Source organism: Strix uralensis, chromosome 15 (assembly GCF_047716275.1).
Source record: "Strix uralensis isolate ZFMK-TIS-50842 chromosome 15, bStrUra1, whole genome shotgun sequence".
Classification (NCBI taxonomy): domain Eukaryota; kingdom Metazoa; phylum Chordata; class Aves; order Strigiformes; family Strigidae; genus Strix; species Strix uralensis.
In genome coordinates this window covers 20728568-20747992 of record NC_133986.1, presented here as the reverse complement: position 1 = coordinate 20747992, position 19425 = coordinate 20728568, and the positions used below count along the sequence as shown (strand labels likewise).

At 43.0% G+C, this 19425-nt stretch overlaps 1 protein-coding gene across 3 annotated transcripts in view; it reads left to right on the top strand.

Moving 5' to 3' along the window:
• Nucleotides 1-19217, top strand: part of PHRF1 (PHD and ring finger domains 1) — a 33023-nt gene extending 13806 nt beyond the window's left edge. For 2 of the 3 annotated variants that reach the window (XM_074885104.1, XM_074885105.1), the window contains exons 7-18: nucleotides 570-667; nucleotides 1198-1370; nucleotides 5786-5915; nucleotides 6308-6444; nucleotides 7261-7448; nucleotides 8246-8365; nucleotides 10335-10489; nucleotides 11320-14112; nucleotides 14823-14974; nucleotides 15528-15788; nucleotides 16872-17000; nucleotides 18209-19217. In XM_074885104.1, coding sequence (XP_074741205.1) covers nucleotides 570-667; nucleotides 1198-1370; nucleotides 5786-5915; nucleotides 6308-6444; nucleotides 7261-7448; nucleotides 8246-8365; nucleotides 10335-10489; nucleotides 11320-14112; nucleotides 14823-14974; nucleotides 15528-15788; nucleotides 16872-17000; nucleotides 18209-18343 — 4471 coding nt within the window. In that variant the 3' untranslated portion in view covers nucleotides 18344-19217. The remainder of the gene's footprint in view (nucleotides 1-569; nucleotides 668-1197; nucleotides 1371-5785; nucleotides 5916-6307; nucleotides 6445-7260; nucleotides 7449-8245; nucleotides 8366-10334; nucleotides 10490-11319; nucleotides 14113-14822; nucleotides 14975-15527; nucleotides 15789-16871; nucleotides 17001-18208) is intronic. The other variant, XM_074885106.1, reaches the window with a different exon arrangement.
• The last annotated feature ends 208 nt before the right edge of the window (nucleotides 19218-19425 follow it).

Genomic DNA, 19425 nt, shown 5'->3' with positions numbered 1-19425 from the left:
CTGCAGCCTAGCTTGTGCAGTTACACAGCAATCCTTACCACCAGCTGTCTTAATCACGATGGGTATATGTGGGGTCCAGTGTGGTTATTCAACACCACAAGGCGTTGCAGTTGACCCATGTCTAGTCAGGCTAAACAAAACATTCGTAAGGACCAGTAACATTAGTGCTACGTTGGTTTGCAGGAAAGTGATGTTGTTTCCTGATGGCCTGTCCCCCAGCACCTCAATACTTCTCTCCTTTCTCTTTTCCACCATCGATTTTGGCTCTGCGTATTTCTTGCAGCTCGGTTTCAAACGGCAAGGGATACACCACACAGCGAGGGGAAAAACACTCACTTTTCTGAGCTTTTTCGAGCCTAAAGTGATCAAAATACCATCTAGAAAAGACCCTTCTGTAACTATCAGGCAGCATAGTTTCTCTGGACATTGGTAGAAGCAGATGTGTAGACCATAGTTTAAAGCTTAAGAAAATGTGTCCACCTTATGATAGCCTCCCTTGCCTTGGTAAGGAGCACATTGTTTGGTTTTTATTTCACAACTTCTTCTTTTTTTTCTTTTCTTTTCTCAAGGTATCACATGGAATGCCTTAATCCACCTCTGAGTGAAGTCCCTGTAGATGAATGGTTCTGTCCAGCCTGTGCCCCCATGGGTGTCAGTGCTGCTGCAGGTGAGGGTTTCATGGTATCCAGTCGAAGTAAAGATTTTCCTCTTGACTTAGGTGATGTGAAGCTTGTGTTGTTTTGAAGAGGTGTTTAACCCCTGGTTCTATCTGTTTTAAATAATTGTTTTGATAGGCATTCTCTCTTGAACCAAGAGAGTTGATTTGAACTCTTGACTGATAAGAGGATCTTGTTAAGACTTTGATCCGCAGTTACAACCTGTGAAGCTGCTTGCATTAACCTTCCTGAGGCAAGCCCAGCACTTTGGTGCAACTGCATTGTATTACCTTGGAAGGACTTTATTAGTATCCTGACCTCAGATTGCCAAGGTAGCAGCAATTTCTGTTACCTAGAAAACTGTCTTTCTGTGTAACAGTCTGAAGCAGCGGTGTCTGTACTCATTTCCTTTTGAGAGGGTAATGTCTGCCTTTGGAGGTGATTGGTTTGAAAAAGGGAATACTAATTTTTTTGTGTCCAAAATTCTTGAAATGCTTTCACCTGTAGAAAGACAAGTGACCTGATCATCTTATTTTTCAAGATACAGACCATGTCAGTGAAGAAGAGGTTGCTGCCCTCATGGCTGATGTTATTCCTACCACGAGTAGGCTACGCCCTCACGTCCGAACCAGAGCTATAGCCAGAACTCGGCAGAGCGAACGAGTTAGGGCAACAGTGAACAGAAACCGGATAACAACAGCGCAACAAATACAGGTATTTAGGAGTACTTGCTAATGAGCCTCTGGAAGAACCTTATGGAAGAGTTGACATGTCCCCCCTTAAGTAGCTCAGCTGTCTGCGACTGTCCGTAGCTCAGTGGTTAGTAGTTCTGGAGATCTTTTGAATTGAGATGTAGAACATGTGCAAATTGAGTGGAGCACAAGATTCTATTTTGAAATCTGTGGTAGCTTCCTCTCTTAATCTGCATTTTTATCACCTCAGCTGTGAGCAAAATTGTATTTTTATTCCCAGTGGCTGTTAATGTGCAGTTTGTGCACCACTTCTGGTTTTTTAGCATGCTTTTTTTGCAAAGACAGGGTGTGCTTATTTGACATGTGTATTTGCTTGTTTGTCCTCCTACCCCCTGTCCCACAGCAGTAGAAACTGTTGACCACCTTCAGCCAAATTGAAGAGAAAAATTTAGGATTTTTAAGGTTTCTATATTTGTGAAAATCGGCCTCTTATTGAAAAAACCCAGATGCTAGTGTCCGTGTTGATGTGGCAGTGTGAGTTCAAACACATTCACAGGTACCAGAAATCTATGCAAGAAAGTATCCCAAATACCCAAGGGCCCTCAAATCCTTTATTCATTGAACTGTTTACTGAAGATGAGGGCAGCCGAGACGTTTTCTGTTGGCTGGGATAATTAAGATCATTTAGGTAACAATTAGTATGCTGCAAACCGAGAACATTCAAACTTGGGGATCTCCTGCTGACTTTGCTCTCTGGCTTTAGCCAAAGCACTCTACCTGTCACTTGCATAAACATAAAAAGCCTTAAATTGTGCAGGAGTATATGGTGACTTAGCGTGGAATAAGAGCCTGTAAATAACCTCCATGGGACTAGTGATATGTTAATTGGTTCCTCATTAATGTTGCTGTTGAATTTTGGTAGAAACATGTGAAATTCTACAACTTTTGAAAGGAAGAAGAGGATCTGACTTGACATAAGGAAAATTGGGTTTTCCCCTGGTCAGCTGTGGGAATAGGTTGCTTGGACAGTTTTTGAAAACCCTGTCTTTGGTGGCATTCACCACCCGCCTGAAGAAAGGCCTCACCCACTTGGTTTGAATTCAGTGTTGACCAATGAACAGAAAGGTCAGACCCTTCTGAGGGACACCCCAAGATCCCAGCCAACCTGAATTACTCCATGATTCTATGAATATAAACTTGGTTTCATCTGACCAATAACATGCCGTTTTGGTTGTATTAAGTCAGTTTTTTTCCAAAGATAGGAAAACGTAGAAAAGAGGGAGTGAGGGAATAATGGATACAACAGAGTATTTCTTGAAGTTGGTCAGTTGGCTATGGATTCCAGGTTGGGTCTGTCTCCTTGGAGTGTGAAGTGCAGACTGGGAAAAGGCTGAGGTAGGAGGTCTGGCAGATTAAGTTTTCCCTTGTAATAATCCAGTTGTAAAAGTCAGGTGAGAAAGAAAAAGAAAATGCACTTGAAATTGCGAAGTGCCTCAACTTCATGAACTGTACTTTTATATTCTGTAACTTCAGGCAGAAGAAATAAAGGTAAATAGAGACAGGCTTAAGGGAAGCAAAACAAAATGCCAGAATCTGGGGCAAAAAGCAGAGGTTTTCCATTTCTTCCCACCCAGCAGTAAGGTAAGATACAGCGTACTGTTAATTAGCTCCCCAGAGTTTACCTGTTAAATCTCTTTATCAAAATCATTGTAAGTGGGAGGAGAGAAATTTGTAGCAATTCCCAAATGATCTGAATTACAGCAGTAAGTACAGTTTGAAATAGATGCCATGAATGAAGATCTAGCTCATCTTAAGATTTTATCATGGTTTTTTTTCCTTGATTTAAGGACTTCCCAGGGTGCTTTAGCAGTCCTTAAATTTGTTATGTCCTCCGTGGTGGAGGTCATCCTGTTTGGCTGCCAGCACCCATCTCCAAACCCAGGCCTTTTAATTTCAACTTCAGAAGAATTACTAAAATAGAAAAACTTAATGGAGAATTGCTAAAACAGAAAAAAAATTAATGAATAAAATAGAACTTAAACTCAATGCATTGCTGTTAAGCAATTACATCTGAGTACAGGGCTCTTATGTTGAAAAAAAAAAAACTGTAGTAGAATTGTTTGAGGCAAAAGGCTGTGCCAGGTAACAGCTGCTGCTCTTCTTTTTTTTTCCTGCCTGTTGTTTTAGAAATTGTGTGTAGCTGCCTTGTGCAGATGAGAGAGGTGGTGCCTGGGGACTTCACTGTTGCATAGTGGTGTAAGCCTGGGAGCCCAGTACTTGCCACTCAAGAAGCCATTCCCTAGCTCCACTTCTCAATCTGCAGAGATTATTACAAACTACACCTAGAAAGGCACTGTTACTTACTCCCTTTGTCACTGAATAAAAGCACATCTTATTGCAGCTCCTACCTTGAGTTGACTGAAGCTTAATTCCACTGGTTAAGGAGTGTGTAAGCCGTTGTCCTAAAAGCACAGAGAGATGCTGATTCCAGATCCTTGGAAAGCTTTAGTATACAGGAGACAGTTTGTTTTGTAATTCATCTATTGTTCTGTAGGTGCCTAAACTAGTGGTGGTTAACTAGATGCACTATTTTAGGTCCTTCTAGAAAAATGAATATGTTTAAGGTAATGTTCAGGGTTTTCCTTACTCCATCCTGCTCTCCAAATCGGAGAACCTTATGTAGTATTGACTGGCACCCTCAGTACTTAATAGCTCAGTAAAATAGTTTGGAGCATGCATTAGTGACACTAACAGAGACGCCTGGTGAAATTACTTCCATAGTAAGATCAATTGAAGCGTATGTTTCTGTTGGCATATTCTGTTTTCAAACATTTTGCAGTTTGAAGCTTCTTTGCCACTGCAAGATACTCTAAAGCCATTCTCTAATGTTTGTGCCACATACACATTTTGTAACTGTATAAGGATCTGATGCATATGCTCTGGTAGAAAGTAAGCACAGCGAATAACGTGTAACATCACAGAATCACAGAATCAACTAGGTTGGAAAGGACCTTGAAGATCATCTAGTCCAACCATTAACCTAACACTGCCAGTTCCCATCTACACCATATCTCTCAGCGCTATGTCGACCCTACTCTTAAACACCTCCAGGGATGGGGACTCCACCACCTCCCTGGGCAATCCATTCCACTGCCTAATAACCTGTTCTGTAAAGAAATACTTCCTGACATCTAGTCTAAACCTTCCCTGGCGCAGCTTGAGGCCATTCCCTCTTGTCCTGGCGCTGGTTCCTTGGCTCAAGAGACTCATCCCCCCTCTCTGCACCCTCCTTTCAGGGAGTTGTAGAGGGCCATGAGGTCTCCCCTCAGCCTCCTCTTCTCCAGACTAAACCCCCCCAGTTCCCTCAGCCGCTCCCCATCAGACCTGTGCTCCAGACCCTGCACCAGCTCCGTTGCCCTTCTCTGGACACGCTCGAGTCATTCAAGGGCCTTTTTGGAGTGAGGGGCCCAAAACTGAACACAGTAATCGAGGTGAATCAGAGGCATCTCTGCATCTGTTACGCTCATGTGAAACTTTATCAATTCTTGATGCATTGTAGTTGCTTGAAGAAAGGAGAAGGGGTAGGGAAGGTGTCCCTGCCCATGGCAGGGCGGGTTGGACTAGATGATCTGTAAAGGTCCCTCCCAACTATGATTCTATGACTCCATGACACTTTAGGAATATAGTTCGTGTGGGCATGGCCAACTTAACATAGCTGTTGAGAGAAACCTGCTCTTAACATCATTCTAACGGAAGGAAGGAACAAACCTGTGCTGTATTTGAGTTCACATTCTGAGGCTGGTGGTTCAGAATCCATACGCTTCAAATGTGTGTGTTTAGATGTGATTGTCCCTTGGGTATAGCGAGGAAGAGAAATTTGAACCTTGTAGGAGCAGCCCCTGCTTATCACAATGAAATAATGCTCTGGAGGGGGACTCACACCTGCCGTTTCAGTGAGTTCCCTGAGGTGTGTGTTTGAAATGCTGTCACTGGACATGTTTCACAGCATTAGGTAAATCTGACCTAAAGAATGAAGAGTTTAAGACAGGGGACCTGTACTGTGTTGGCTTTTCAGACTTTGATCATCGCACTTTGCTGCGTGATGAGCCAGAGGTCAGTTAGGTGGATTTGAGAAAGTTAAGTGAACTTTTTCATTGAGGAAATGTCAGTCTCGGGGATTGTTTTCATTTAAGGAGTCAGGAGTTAGGCTAGCCGTGACTTGTAACACTGAGGGAGGCTGAAGAGCGAGGTCATGTTCTCCTTAGTGTGACAGTCAGTAGGTGAGAAAGGTGACGTAATCGCTTAACTGACAGCTGGTGACACCAGTGCTTCTCATTCAAATCTCAAATCCATTTTTCATCAAATGCTTTTATATGTAAGTAGCTTGTTGCTGAGCTTTAGATACCTGTATCATGTAACTTCTAATCCCTCACGCAGCACGTGCCAAGGTACCTCATGTCCTCTCTTCTGGATGAAACAATTGAGGCAGTTGTAGCAGGCCTAAACACAGCCATCTACCAGCGTCCTCTTGCCCCGCGTCCTCCTGCTAGGCAGAAAAGAAAAACAGGTAAGGGCATCGGACACTGCCTGGGGTTCCCATCTGCAAGAATAAAAGCTTTGGGAAGATAAGCCTGAATCATACAAAATACTCCAAATCAGCTGTATCCTGCCACACCTGTGCAGCTACAGAAGTATACCACATGCATTTTCTTCTTTCCCCATACTGCCTCTGCCCAGAAGCGTCTTGAAGGTTGCTTTTAAAGAAATCCTAATTATTTCACTTTTTCTACTTTGCTGGTTTAAATGTGATTGCCCCTTGGGTATAGAGAGGAAGTGTTGCAGCACACTGGCGGTCTCTCTGAGTTGCTTTGTGTGCCACGGGGGAATGAAAAGGGGAGTATAGGGTAAAATTCAGTGCCAGCACTTAGCCGGATACTTGATTGTCTTTTGTCCCATCAGGCAGGAGGAAGAAAAGAGGCAAAAAAAGAACTCAGACAAAATCTTCTACTGGGAATAAGAGTTCAGGGACACAGCTGAAGAGACGCAAGCGTCTGATAAAGAAGAGAAGGGGGAAAAAGATGAGAGTAAGATCACATGTGAGTTTCTGCCTGTGTCAGCATCTGCTATTTTTCAGCCATGTGTAAAAGCACTATAACATGGGATTCAGTGGGAAAAATACTGTCTTACAATGATAGCAGATAACTGTTTTCTGGTAGGAGTATGTGCGGGATGTGTCCAGTGTGCTCCAGAAAGATGCTGTACGTGGAAACGAATTGTAACTTCAGGCAGGCCTGCTGGGTTTGCTGACAAATGCTGTTACATCACACCGTAGAGCGTGTCCTGCAGGCTTTGTGCTCTGCCTTGCCATCCAGCTCTAGTGTTTACTAGGTACTGCTGCGAGCTCAGTTAAAATTGCCACCACCTTTTTAACAGGCTATGGATGTTTGTGTCCGTGGTGTTGCACACCCAGTTCATCAGCTGTAAGGGCTCTCAGAATCCTTTCCAGTTGCAGATGTTGTTCTCACGTGGACTACACCCAATACTCCGCACCAGCTTGACTTTTGTCCTTAGCTACCTTAACTAGAGTTTACATCCTGCAGCCAGAACTGTCCCTCCAGCCTTTAATAAGGAATTGACAATTTTGAATGACATTATTAAAGATTTTTAGAAACTTAGCTTATCTGGTCACTTAAATCTGATACATGCAGTCTCTGTATGAAGTGACATCTAGGCCACAGTTAGAAGTTTCATAAATGCTTTAAGACAAATAGAACAATAAATGCACACCACTTCTGCTACTGACAGGAGTAACCTGATGACTGTACTTAGCCTAAGGGAAGAATGTGGAGCTTTAAACCCAGGGTACGTACCTGCCCTAACATCCAGATAACCCAATCTCTCAATCTGTGCAGGTTAAAAATGAGGTTACTACTCGCTCCCGTATTGCAAGAACTCTTGGTCTTAGTAAACCTCTGCGTGGGGCCTCGCTTCCTTCCATGTACAAACCACCGGAGCCCTCGCTTGGTCTGATGAGAGCAGATATCGGTGCAGCTTCTCTGTCTGTGTTTGGAGATCCATATGAGTTGGATCCTTATGAAAGGTAAGATATCTCTGGGTTATGATCAGGGACCTGGTAATTTCACAAGCGTCGGCTTGTTTGTACGTGGGACTTCTTTTGCAAAGCGTAGATCTTGCATCTGAAGACAATAATAACACATTGGCCTGTTCTTTCTTTGCTTTATGGCCAAGTTACTGAGCTCTTACAGAATCAACCCTCTTTAATGAGGTTTGCTGAAATAATAAGCCTCGTGAAAACCTTTAAGATCTATGGGGTTATTCAAAGGCTAGAACTTGAAGGAGTCGGATCCTAATCGGTCATTTTCTTTTTATTCATTTTAAGTGAAGATAGTGTTCTTGGTATACAACGAACTGTGATTTCATGTAGAATTAAATGGACCTGTGGAATCTTCCACATTTCTCCTTTTCCCGTCTTCACTTTTCCAGACACTTTAAATTCAGGAGGGATCTTACTATGCCATAGTCTGTGTCACTCTTAAGCTTTGGATTCTGAGGAAGGGGCATCTGAAATTATTGTTGGTAAAATTTAATTTTCCACTGAATAAGTCTTTTTTTTGATCCTTTCGTAAAAGGATCAAAATGTAATATTTCAAAAATAAAAATCTACATTTGAATCTCTGCTGGCTGAGTTATGCTGTTCTATTTATGTAGCCCCAGAAAATAAGTGTATTGCACAAATCTTTTTTAATGTATTGTAGTAAAACAAATGATGCTCTCTAACCATATCTGTCCTAGTAGTATTATCTACTGCATCTATTTGACATGAAAAACATTCAGACAATTTCAGGGTTTGTGTGTCTGTGTGTGTTTTACCCACAGTAATGAAGAGGTTCCAGCAAGTCCAGATTCACCAGTGAGTGCCAAAAGGAGAGTTCTCTCCCAGTCAGCACTGAGGTCTCACCGTCCTGTAGCTAGACCTATTTCTGTGGGTCTTCCCAGGTAAAAATCCATCGAGTTACTTATTTTATTTTATTCTCCTTAATTGTCTAATAACCCTAACAAAAGAGCAAACTGGGTGATCATCCTGGTTTAACTGTTTTCTTACTCTGAATATTTTGAAAGAGTGTGTGTGCACACTTGCCTGCACATCTGTAGATAAATAACCACAGCAGTTTATGCAAGAATTCCTTTTTTTTATGTCGAAGGACACACACTTACTCTTTCATAATAGCTCTAACTATTGCACTGAAATTTCCGTTTGGCATTGCCACCCTATTCTGGCTCTTCTGGCTTTATGGTTTGGAATTGTTTAGTAACCCCATTACTATGTTTTAAATCCCAGTCTCATTAACCTTTAAAAAAACAATTGCTTGTTTGAGAGAGCTGGGGAATCTAATTGCCCATCCAGGGGAGGATATGAGGGATGTACCCTCCTCACCCACTTCCTCTGCCATTTGCTGGTGCTCAGAAAATGGAGAGAAAACTCTTTGTTTGATCCTGCAAAAGTGCTTTGCTGTCTGACAGCTGTCTGTGGGTGCAAATTCTGTGCTGCTGTGCCTGCCAGGGAGCGTTGCTGGGTGCCTCCCACCGGCAGCCACAGTGCGTTTCCAGGACTGGGGTGTAGGATGCAGTGCACAGGGAGCAGCAGCATGACGAGAAGAAAAGGGATGGGGAAAATGACTGAGGCAGGTACCAAGTCACAGAAAACTGCAAGGCTGAGAGAGCTGAAGACTAGGGGAAGTGGAAGGGGCTTAGCTTAAATGATTAAAGGTGCAAGAGATTTACATGGCTGTCCTCTAATGCATCCAACATGGTGAAGATTGGTTTCTCAGGATTAAGATAGTATATTTCCATGATAACTTGGAATATTTCTCTACTTTTCCCATCTCCATCCTGAAGGAAGCCTTTCAGGAAGCTTTCCATGTCCTCCGAGTTATTTGAGTAGCACATTGTTTAGAAGGTAGAGTTGTTTAGCTGAAATTCAGTTTTTCTAAAGGCTTGATTTACCTGGACTACAGTGAGTTTCCTGGTCTGGCCTGGGTAGCCCAATCTTTTAGCCTTCCCATTTTATCTTTCTGTGATGGCTATTACAGGTTTTTGGTGTACGTTATGTTTGGAAAGCTTGCTTTGTTGTCAGACAGAGCTGTGTCTGTTGGGCTTTTTTGAAGTTTGGTTTTTGCTTTTTTGTTTTTAAAAAACCTGAACAAAACAAACCCCAAAATCCCAGCAACACAAAAGCAAAGAAAGAAAAACAAAAAAGCCACACCCCAACACCAAAAACACTCAAACCTTTTCAGTCCATATTTCGAGAACAGAGAACTTACAGCTAAACTGTTTTCATAAGATTGAGTAATGCATAAAGGGGGGAAGTGTTTGTGTTGTCCCATGCGTGGGGGCATTGCTGTTGTCTTTCAGTGTAATTCCTCCTGTGCCATGCTTTGAGCTACCCTGCCAGTAGGCACTTACGTGTATCCTAACTGGTGTTAAACACTGGTTCGAGCTGCATCAGGTTTTTTAGATAGCAGTGTAGGCCTGAGGAATACACTTGCGATCGTGATTTGGTGGGGGGAAGAGAGGCAGCTGGGATGGAAATATCTCTGAAGTGCTGAACAATGGTTTACGCTTCAAAAATGCATCTTAAATGCACTGGAAAGTTAATCCTGATGATTAACACAGTGAGCACCACTCTTAAATAAGATTAAAAAAATTTGCTTACCAGGGCTCTCTGGTATGATTACATGCTTTCCTACCCTCTGGTGTTCCTGTGGGCAGTCGGTAAAAGTTTCACCTTCTGTTTATCAGAGGGAGAATGGGGGCTGAATGACTCTAGTGAAGCCAAAACTACAAGTGAACTTTCCTGGCTGACCTCTGTTTATGCCCTTGATTTTGGTTTCTTTTTAATGTAATGTGTGTGTATAGAACAAGTGCTGTAAGAGTAAAGGAAATATAACCCCTCTGAAACATGCAGAAGCAGTGTACCTGTCTTGAGTCCTGATCAAGAAGCAGAAGCTGCCCCTGTGCCTGATCTGTTGGGAAGTATCCTGTCTGGACAGAGCTTTCTCATGATGAGTAGTTCGGATGTGGTCATCAACCGAGATGGTTCGCTGACAGCGAAGAAGGCAGGTAAGGGTTTGGCACTTCCTAGTGCAATTAGCCTCTTTGTTTCATCCCACGTCTGCCCTGGTCCTACAGGCTGCATGGCTTCAAACACAGGGATGCTCTTACTGAGCGTTTGAAGGTGTAGGATAGATTCAGTGGTTGCCAGCAGTAATCCATCTAATAAGATTCTTACGTATGCTCTGTTACTTGTCTCTGTTTTAATTGCAGAGGTGAGATGTTACTGGAGGATTTTCATTTTAATAGATACTTTCCTTCTTTCAGAAGTACTGCACTTTAGTTTCATGCTTTGTTATAAAAATGGAGGACTCAATAGAGCAGGAGTATCTTAAAACCCAATTCTTCTGGCATTTGTCATGCACTGCTGCCATGCCTGTGCACTGTAGTTTGGTTTGGAGAGCAGTGAAGTTTCTTTGTAAAAGTTGAGCTCTAGAATACACGCTAGCATTTTCAGCTGTGTCTTCCCTTGGCGCTGTATTTGGAAAGAATCTCTTCAAATTGAAACTTAGAGCTTTATTCTTAAAGTGAGTACCTTTAACATCCCCTGTTATAGTCATTTTTGTCAACAACTACAGGATCATAAACACGAATCTGGTGATAGCTGCAGAACAGAATAGTTTATTTCCTAAACGTTAGTGTTTACCTCAGAGATACAGTTTTCTTGCATTAAACCTTGAGCATCTGACCAAAGGAATTATTGGACTGCCTTATTACTGTGTGGTATGTCTGCAAACCAGAATGAAGTCTAAAATAATTAGCTTAGTATTTCTTTTAGTCTTGGGGGAAAATGTCCAGATACGTACTGAAAAGCTTAATTGTTTGCTTGTATGCCATAGCTCCACTTCACAGAAAATCAGCAAATGACTCGAGAGTCGATGATGGTTCAGGACATAACACTCAACTGAGTACGGTGCATTCAGGGACCACAGCAGGCAGCTCCATTGCTGGACCTTCAGTTTCCTCGGGGCTGAGTACTCGCACCAGACCCTTCTCCTCAAGCTTGTTTCCATCGCCTCCACCCTCACTGAGCAGGATTGAGCCTGCAGCAAACCCTGCACAGACTACATCAGAAAAGGCAACTGTAAAATCTGAATATTCAATGACACCCAGATCTGTTCAGACTCAGAATATAGCTACTCTGAGCAGGCATGGCTCCAAATTAGATGAAATGCCCAGATTTAATGGAAACTCTAAAAACTTTGCACCCACTGACTCATCTTCAAAGCCCCTTAGCTGTACCTTGAATTCTGGCTCAAAAGCTGTAACTGTGAGGCAGCAATTAAAACCACCTCCCAAGAGAATTGACATCTTTGAGCTTCCCAGGATACCAAAGATTAAAAAGGAAACCAGCAGCAAGCAGGTGGAGCCAGAACCCGCAGGAAGCCAAAGCTGTGACATCCCCAGCTCGTGCATAACCCAGCTGACTGGCAAGGAGAGCACTAATCAGCCAGGAAGGGGTAGCAAGGTGGAAAGTCAGAAGTCGAATGCCAAGGAATCTCAGCAACAAACACATACGAGTGGGGTGTCTTTTTCTACCAGTACAGGTGTATATAGCAGTTCATCGCTACTGGGCACTTTGAGGAGCAAAGGGCCAAGCTCTTTTGAGAGTTTTAAAATCAATATTCCAGGAAATGCAGGGCATCCCAGCAGACTGTCTAACCCAGGATTTTGTAACACCTTCCGCCCTGTGGATGACAAAGTGCAACAGAAAGAGAGTCCTTCACCTCTTTTCTCAGTTAAGAAAAAGCAGGTCAAGAGTGAAATATATGATCCCTTTGAGCCAACAGGATCAGACTCAAGTTCAGCAAGCAGCAGTCCTGAAAGGCTTGGCGCAGGGATCCCGCTAACTAATATTACCAGGACTATTTCCATTGAAAATCCAAAAGTTCAAACGTTTCAAACTGTCCGTCGTTTCACCCCTTACATGGTAGAAAATATATTTGGATCTGGGGCTGACTCTGACGTACCATCTAGTAACGCAGAGCCTCATGATGACGTGACAGTAGAAAGCAGGATTGTAGAACAGATCTCTGACACAGAGGAACGAGACAATATGGACGAGGAAGACTTTCTGAACAGTCCTTGCACTTCATCTGCTGTTAAGCAAATTTCTGGTGCAGAGCGTTTAAAGGAGGAAAGCCGAGAGGGCCCTAATGTGTTCTTTAATGCTGAAGAATTGATTAGACCTAGTATTAATGTGAAGCTAGAACCAGATAGTCCCTCAAAGAACGACGGGCAGCAGAAAGGCCAAAAGGTAGAACAAACAGAGAGACGATCGCGTTCAAGATCCTGTTCGAACTCCAGCTCCAGAAGCAAGAAGAGGATGAAAAGGAAAAAGGCACTTATCAAAGAGCGGAAGAGATCCCGATCGGGGTCTAGGGATAGGACGCACTCAAGGGACCGAAGCTCCAGGTCAACCTCTTGGTCAGGTGGAGAAGAGCACAGCAAAACACATGTGTTGAAACCCAAGAGCAGGAGGTCTTCTACTGACCGTTCTAGCAGTCATGAACGATCTAAAAAAAAGAAAATGAAGGATAAAACCAAGGATAAAAAGGCAAAAACGTCTTGGTCTAGGGAGAGAAGGAAATCTAGGTCACGTTCAGGTAGTCCTGGAAGTACTTCTGAGTTTTATGAAAATAGGAAAAAGAAGAGACGGTCTCGATCAAGATCAAGACGGAGGGAACGTTCCCGATCAAATAGCATCGAGAGGACTAAAAGGCGGAAACACAGGAGAGACAAAAGCTATGAGAGGTATGATAAAGATAGCAGCTTGAGGTCAAGGGACAGAAAGAGATCGAGATCCAGGTCTCGGGAGAGGAGAAAGTGGAGGTCTCGGTCTCGGTCTGCATCTCGATCTCGGGAGCACAAAAGCAGCAAATCGAAGGAAAAAAGACCACGATCGAGGTCACGTTCCAAAGAAAGAAAACGCAGATCAAAAGAGACCTCGCTTCCTCCTCCACCAGAAAAGGATCAAAAGCCTCCAGTTGAAAATCTGTCCAGGTGTCTGGAGCAACCCCATTCCTTCAAACAAGAGCCAAAGGAGGAGCTAGTACTAGAAGAGCTTTCCATAACCATCCAACCAAATGTCAAACTTGAGGAAATACAGGCTGAGACCCCGGTTCAGGTGAGAGAGGCCCAAGAAACTGTAAAAGTAGAGCCCATCTGTCAGGAAGCGACCAGTGAACCTGCATTCCCTGTGCCAGAGATCACAAACATTTGTGTTCCCATTGGCAGTGTGGATTCTTTTGCTGAAACAGAACTAATGAGTAGTAGTGATCCAGCAGTGCTTGGTAGCTGTAGCAATACAAACCTTGAGATTACAGTTAAAATAGAAAATACTGCATTATGTCCATCTCTGATGGAACCACCCCCAAAGAAGGAAGTTATCATGCACGCTCCGACTGAGGCTGCACCAATTCAAAGCTCATCCAAAAGCAAAATAACAGATTGCGTAAAGGAGGTTAAAGATGAGTGCCTTGTAACAAATGAGAAAACTGGTAATTTTGGTAAGCCTGAACTGGAGGTGGTACCTCAGGGTCCTGCGTTGAAATCAAAAGCACCGGTGAAAAGAGTTACCTGGAATCTTCAAGAGGAAGAAGGTGGCACATTGTCTGCTGGAAAAGCTCCACGTAAGTCTCTCTTTTGGAAAAAAACACAGCGGCTGAAGCAGGCTGTATTAGGCTTAGGGTTTCAGTGCCTGGCTAAACCTGATTGTTAGTGTAACAGCTCTGTCATCTGAGCTGGGGTGATCCTGTGGTTTTCAATCCTGAGAGCTGGCACTTTGCACTTGTTGGAATCGCGAGGCGAGTTGTGTTAATGAATCGGAGAGGACGTGCTGTCAGCACAGCTCAGCTAGCCAGTGGCAGCTCGTTCGGCCGTGAAGTGCCTATTGCAACCCAATCTCTGAACTGGCAGCCCGTGTTCCACCCTTTCTGCAGTTAACTAGAATGGCTATTTTGCCTTCAGAATTTATAAATATTTCTCAGAGCCAAGGAGTGTGACAAATCTCTGTAGATCGCTCCCGTGAGCTCTGCTAAGCCAAAGCTGCTAGAAAGTTTGGCTTGAGACCTTGTGCTGTGTGTGTTGACAGAGTTGCTGGTGTGGTTCTCATTGGTTACTCTCATGGAAACCCAGTAAAACTCAATTGCTCGAGGGACCAAGTCCTCTATTATCAGAAGCTTTAAAATGTTAATGACTGATAAACAAAATCCTTTTACAGCTAGCGTTATCGTTAGATCCCTTTTATTTTAATTTTTTAAAAATATAATTGACTTTGAATCTTTGACCCGTTTTTTTTTTCTTCCTAAATGTTTTCTTTTCCTTCTCTTGGGGAACCTAGGGATGCCGTTTTACAAACTTCAGCGAGCAAAGGAAGGGGCCTGGAAAGCAGAGGACTTGAACCAAACGTTAAATCAGGTGCAGTTAAATGAGCCTCCTCCAACCAATTATATGATTCCTGAGCCTATGTTTCCTGATCTAGATTCCTCTCAGGTTGGTTCCTATTCTGGCACCCAAGTGTCATGGAAGGCATCCCACCTCATCTGTGCCCTCGTTGTGCAACACCCTCCTCTCATGGCAGAGTTCTCCCTCCTCTGAGTGTGGTACATTTCATAAAGCCCATACACCTCAGCAATCCTCTAATCGTTCAATCTCTCAGCTGGTCCTTACAGTTGAAGAAGCACATTTTCTTTTAATTCCGCTCTCATATATAGCTTCTCTATACATGCAGCTTCTGTTTGCAGTAGTAACTTGTGGAAAGATGGTGCTGTTTGAGAAGCTGTGAGCTTCTCCCTGACTGTGATCAGGCTGTAAAAATTGGCCTGGTGGCCTTGGTCCGTGCCATCAGCCTGTGCTGTCCACCAGTTAAAACGTGAGCAGAGCTGGTGCTAGCTCCTGGTGCGCAGAGACCTGGTTGAGGGCTGGGATGTTGGCCTCCCTGATTTAAACTAGTGATTATTTGCCTGTTTGAGTGGATCCTGAATATCCTGATGTGATGCTCTCTCTTGTAAGCACAAGCATTTACAAAATGATGTCTGTTTCACAGGTGTACTGTCAAAATATACCTTTGACGCCACCTCTGCCCTCCAGCCTTCCCCCCTACGCCCCTGTCAGCCAGCCCACGGTTCAGTTTATCATGCAGGGTAGTCTTCCAGCACTTGGCTGCATGGCAGGACAGAGCCTGACTCCGGAGCCAGGCAGCCTGGCTACTGCCTCTGAACCAGGAATCCAAGCTGCTTCTGTTGGAAACGCAGAAGAAAAGATCAAAGCACCCAAACCTCCAGTGGATAAAACGAAAAATGAGGAAGTGAGTGAATGCTATCAAGTAGCAGATGTATAATACTAATGAGCTGTTTATTTGACCTTTTGAAGTTTGTTTTTTTTCTGTACTGTATTTTCCTAGCCCCTGTTGTCACTGTTGGTTTTGGTGCCTGGCTGTGCTAACCCAGGAGCAATCCTTTCTTTGAATTCTTTTGGGATTTACTCCATTTGATGGTTCTGCTTTCTACTGCCTCGTCACAATAAGACAGAGAGGAATTAAAGCATCTAAAATACGTGCTTAAAGTTCTGAAACTTTCTTGCATGAATGGAAGGGACTTTCCAGAAACCAGAATGTCCAAGTTTCTCTGAACATCTGGTTTTCTCCTTTCTTCTCCAGCTTTGAAATTAATGTCAATTCTCATAACAGTCCTATAGAGAGGTAGGACTGTATCTTGCTGCTTATCAGCACTGAAAATGCAGAGGTAGTAAAATACTTTGGAGATTTTGCCATGCTAGTCCCTTGCTGCTGAGTTCTGGGTTTGCTGTACAGCCCATCTGCTCTAAGCATAGTGGATGTTAACACAAGAACAAAAACTTCAGCCAATTATTTTACTTTCTACCACAAAACAGTAAGATACTTTTCCCACCAAACCTCCATTTATGAGCAGCAGTTTTTATGAACTTGTTCTGATAGAATATGTTCTGATGTCATCTGTAATCCTTAATTTATTGTCAACTCTACAATTTTTAGAGCTACCTGAAGCTTTCTATTTGCAGCTATGACTTGCTGCTTTTATCTGATGCCTTTGGATGGATGGATGTTTGCTTTAGAGCTGTTGGAAGGGAAGGAAGAGACCAAAATTAAGAAGTGGACGTTGTAGCCACTTGCTCAAAACACATTCTCTAAGAGAATAAATGTTACATAAAGTCAGGGTTCCTCATAGCACGAACTGGTGTTTGTTTCAAGACTGCAGTTTACAGTAAAGGAAATCACTTTGAGGCTAGCTCTTACTTGGGTCGTTGAAATTGTGAGATGAGTATTTTCGTTCTTAGAGCATTTCTAAGAAGAATAGATTCAGAAACCATTCCCAAGACAGCACAAGGTAATGAACTTCTCTTTGCTGTGTAGTACATGAAGAAGCTTCACATGCAGGAAAGGGCTGTGGAAGAAGTGAAACTTGCTATTAAACCTTTTTACCAGAAGAGGGAGATTACAAAGGAGGAGTACAAGAACATTCTTCGGAAAGCAGTGCAAAAGGTAAGGTGAGGGTGAAATGGAGAGGAGGAGCTGTGAAGGTGCTGCAGTACGTGGCAGTACTTTGGGTTGCACTGGCCTGCTTCAGCAATTACGTGCTGTAACAGAGGAGCAGATCTTTGGCCTCTGACTTGTACTCCGCAGTGTCGTGGTGAAGCAGTAGCTGCTTTAACCAGCTCTGAGTGGTGCCGTGGTGGATGAAAGCTGTCAGACTGTTCCTTTGAGAAGACTGTTTTCACTGGTCTGGAACATTGTGAAGCTTAAGTTGCCTGAGCCAAAATGTTACATAGTACGTGCCTTGGGTGAGAATAGTCACCTCTCTCATGAAGAACTTCAGCCAGCATTGTCAAGCTGTTTCTGATAAAGTGAGAAAATAACTTCGTGTGTTAACTGCTTGACCATCTGTAGTGTCCCTGAACTTTGGAAGAGGGCCTTGCAATTTGGCTGATGTTGACTTTTGTCTCAAATCTTAGTGCTGACCAGATCGTGGCTAAAAAAAGACCTGATCAGCAGGTAAATGTTGTCTTGTGAGAGCAAGTAATGCTCCTGTGGTCAAGGCAGCTAAATGATACCCCAGAGAACTGTATTCTTTTCTGCTCTGCATTCTTGCTATCACTGGGAAATTCTATCATAAATCAAAATTCCTGAGATAATGGCTGCAATTTCACATCATCTGCGTGACCCATGTGAACCTTAAGTGTGGTTTGTAGGAGCTGAGCAACACAGTTGCTGCTGAAGTCGCTGTGAACTCTCCTCTGAACACTGATAAAGTTGTTTGTAGGGTCCGTTCTCTTTTTCCCATATCTCAGAATGGGCCCTCAAAACTGCCAGATTCTTTTAATCTGAGCATTGTTTCCTCAAAATCATCAGAAAAATGGAAAATCAACACTTCTTTTGTTACCATGTATTGTGTAAAACTGGCAGGATGGAAAAGTCCACAGTTAAAATGAATAATTTTGCTTTCAGAGATGCTCCTGCATTTAGTTGGTGCCCCATAAATAAGGCCTGGGCCATTTCTGCAGTGCTTGAAGTAAAATACTACTCTTATCCTCCTGAGTTTTTTACTTTGTGTCCTACTATAAGACTCAAGAGCCTGTGCAGGAATTGGTTCTCCTGGGAAGCTTAGGGCTTCTCTTATCATTTATCTAATAGCCTGCCTGAACTGCTGTAATGCTGTTAATTGACAGAGTGCCTTTTCTAATCCCTTGCAGATCTGCCACAGCAAAAGTGGAGAGATCAACCCTATGAAGGTAGCTAATCTGGTGAAGGCATATGTGGAAAAGTACAAACATATGAGGAAACATAAGAAATCAGATGGTGAAGATACACGTGAAGTGGAAAACTGAGAGCAAGCCACAGCCAGCTCCATGACTTGGACTGAGTTTATTCTGGCTGCAAACACTATGCCAGAGGGAATAATAGATCTGCAGTTGCATCTCATTGAATATAAAGTGCAGAGAAGCAAGATTATAATGGGACTTATCTGCGGAACCTTCTTTTGAATTGTTTCCATATGGGAATGAACTTGGGTTTGGGTTTTTGGGGTTGTTTTGGTTTTTTTTTTTTTTTTTTGGATTACCTACAGATGTAGAACTAAATAACAATCAAATGCCTCAGACCAGCAGAGTAATTCGAGGGGAAACACAGAAGAGATTAATGTTTGGGACTCCCGGATTGCTTCAGTTTTCAGGGTTACTTTGATCACATTTTTGGGCTGTGCACTTGTCTTGTTAAAAGTTTGAAACTGGACACCACTTTTCATATACAGTATATTGCAAGCTGTATACTGTTTCCCTTGTGTTTATTTATCAAAATATGGATTGTCTTTAGAAACTTCTGATTTAATACTTGAAATGTTGTATTTTTAGCCTGTTTGATGGTGAGCGAAGCTTTACTCGCTCTGTCATTTGGGGATTGCAGAAATGAGCTAACCTTTATAAACTGACTTCAGAAACACTGCTCAAGCCGTGGTGTTTATTTACGTTCTGTTGGAAGTATCTTGTTAGTGAAAAGTTCAATTTGGGGTGGGAGACTGTGTTGCACTTCTGTAAATAATGCACTGATGGCTGGTTTTGTGTCTGCCTTTCAGGAAAAAAAAAGAGAAACAAAAAACAAGCATTACCAATTTTCAGTAACAAGCTGGAGGGATAAGATTGAACTGATGTACAAAGCAGAAATGTGACAGAATTTATAAAGTTATTTTGAATGGTTTTAGTCCTATAGCAGGTGTCATTTGTTTGTCTTACAGCTGCCTCTTGCCCTGGCTATTCTGCGTAAACCTGCACACGTGGCTCTTGCGTAGGGAATGCTGTGTTTCTAGAAGAGGATTGGAGTTGGATAAGTAGCTGTTCCTCCTCCCCTTGTAGGAGGACCAGTTTTGCTATCAAGAAGCAAAGGAGTCCAGCACACGTACTGACTTCATCTTGCT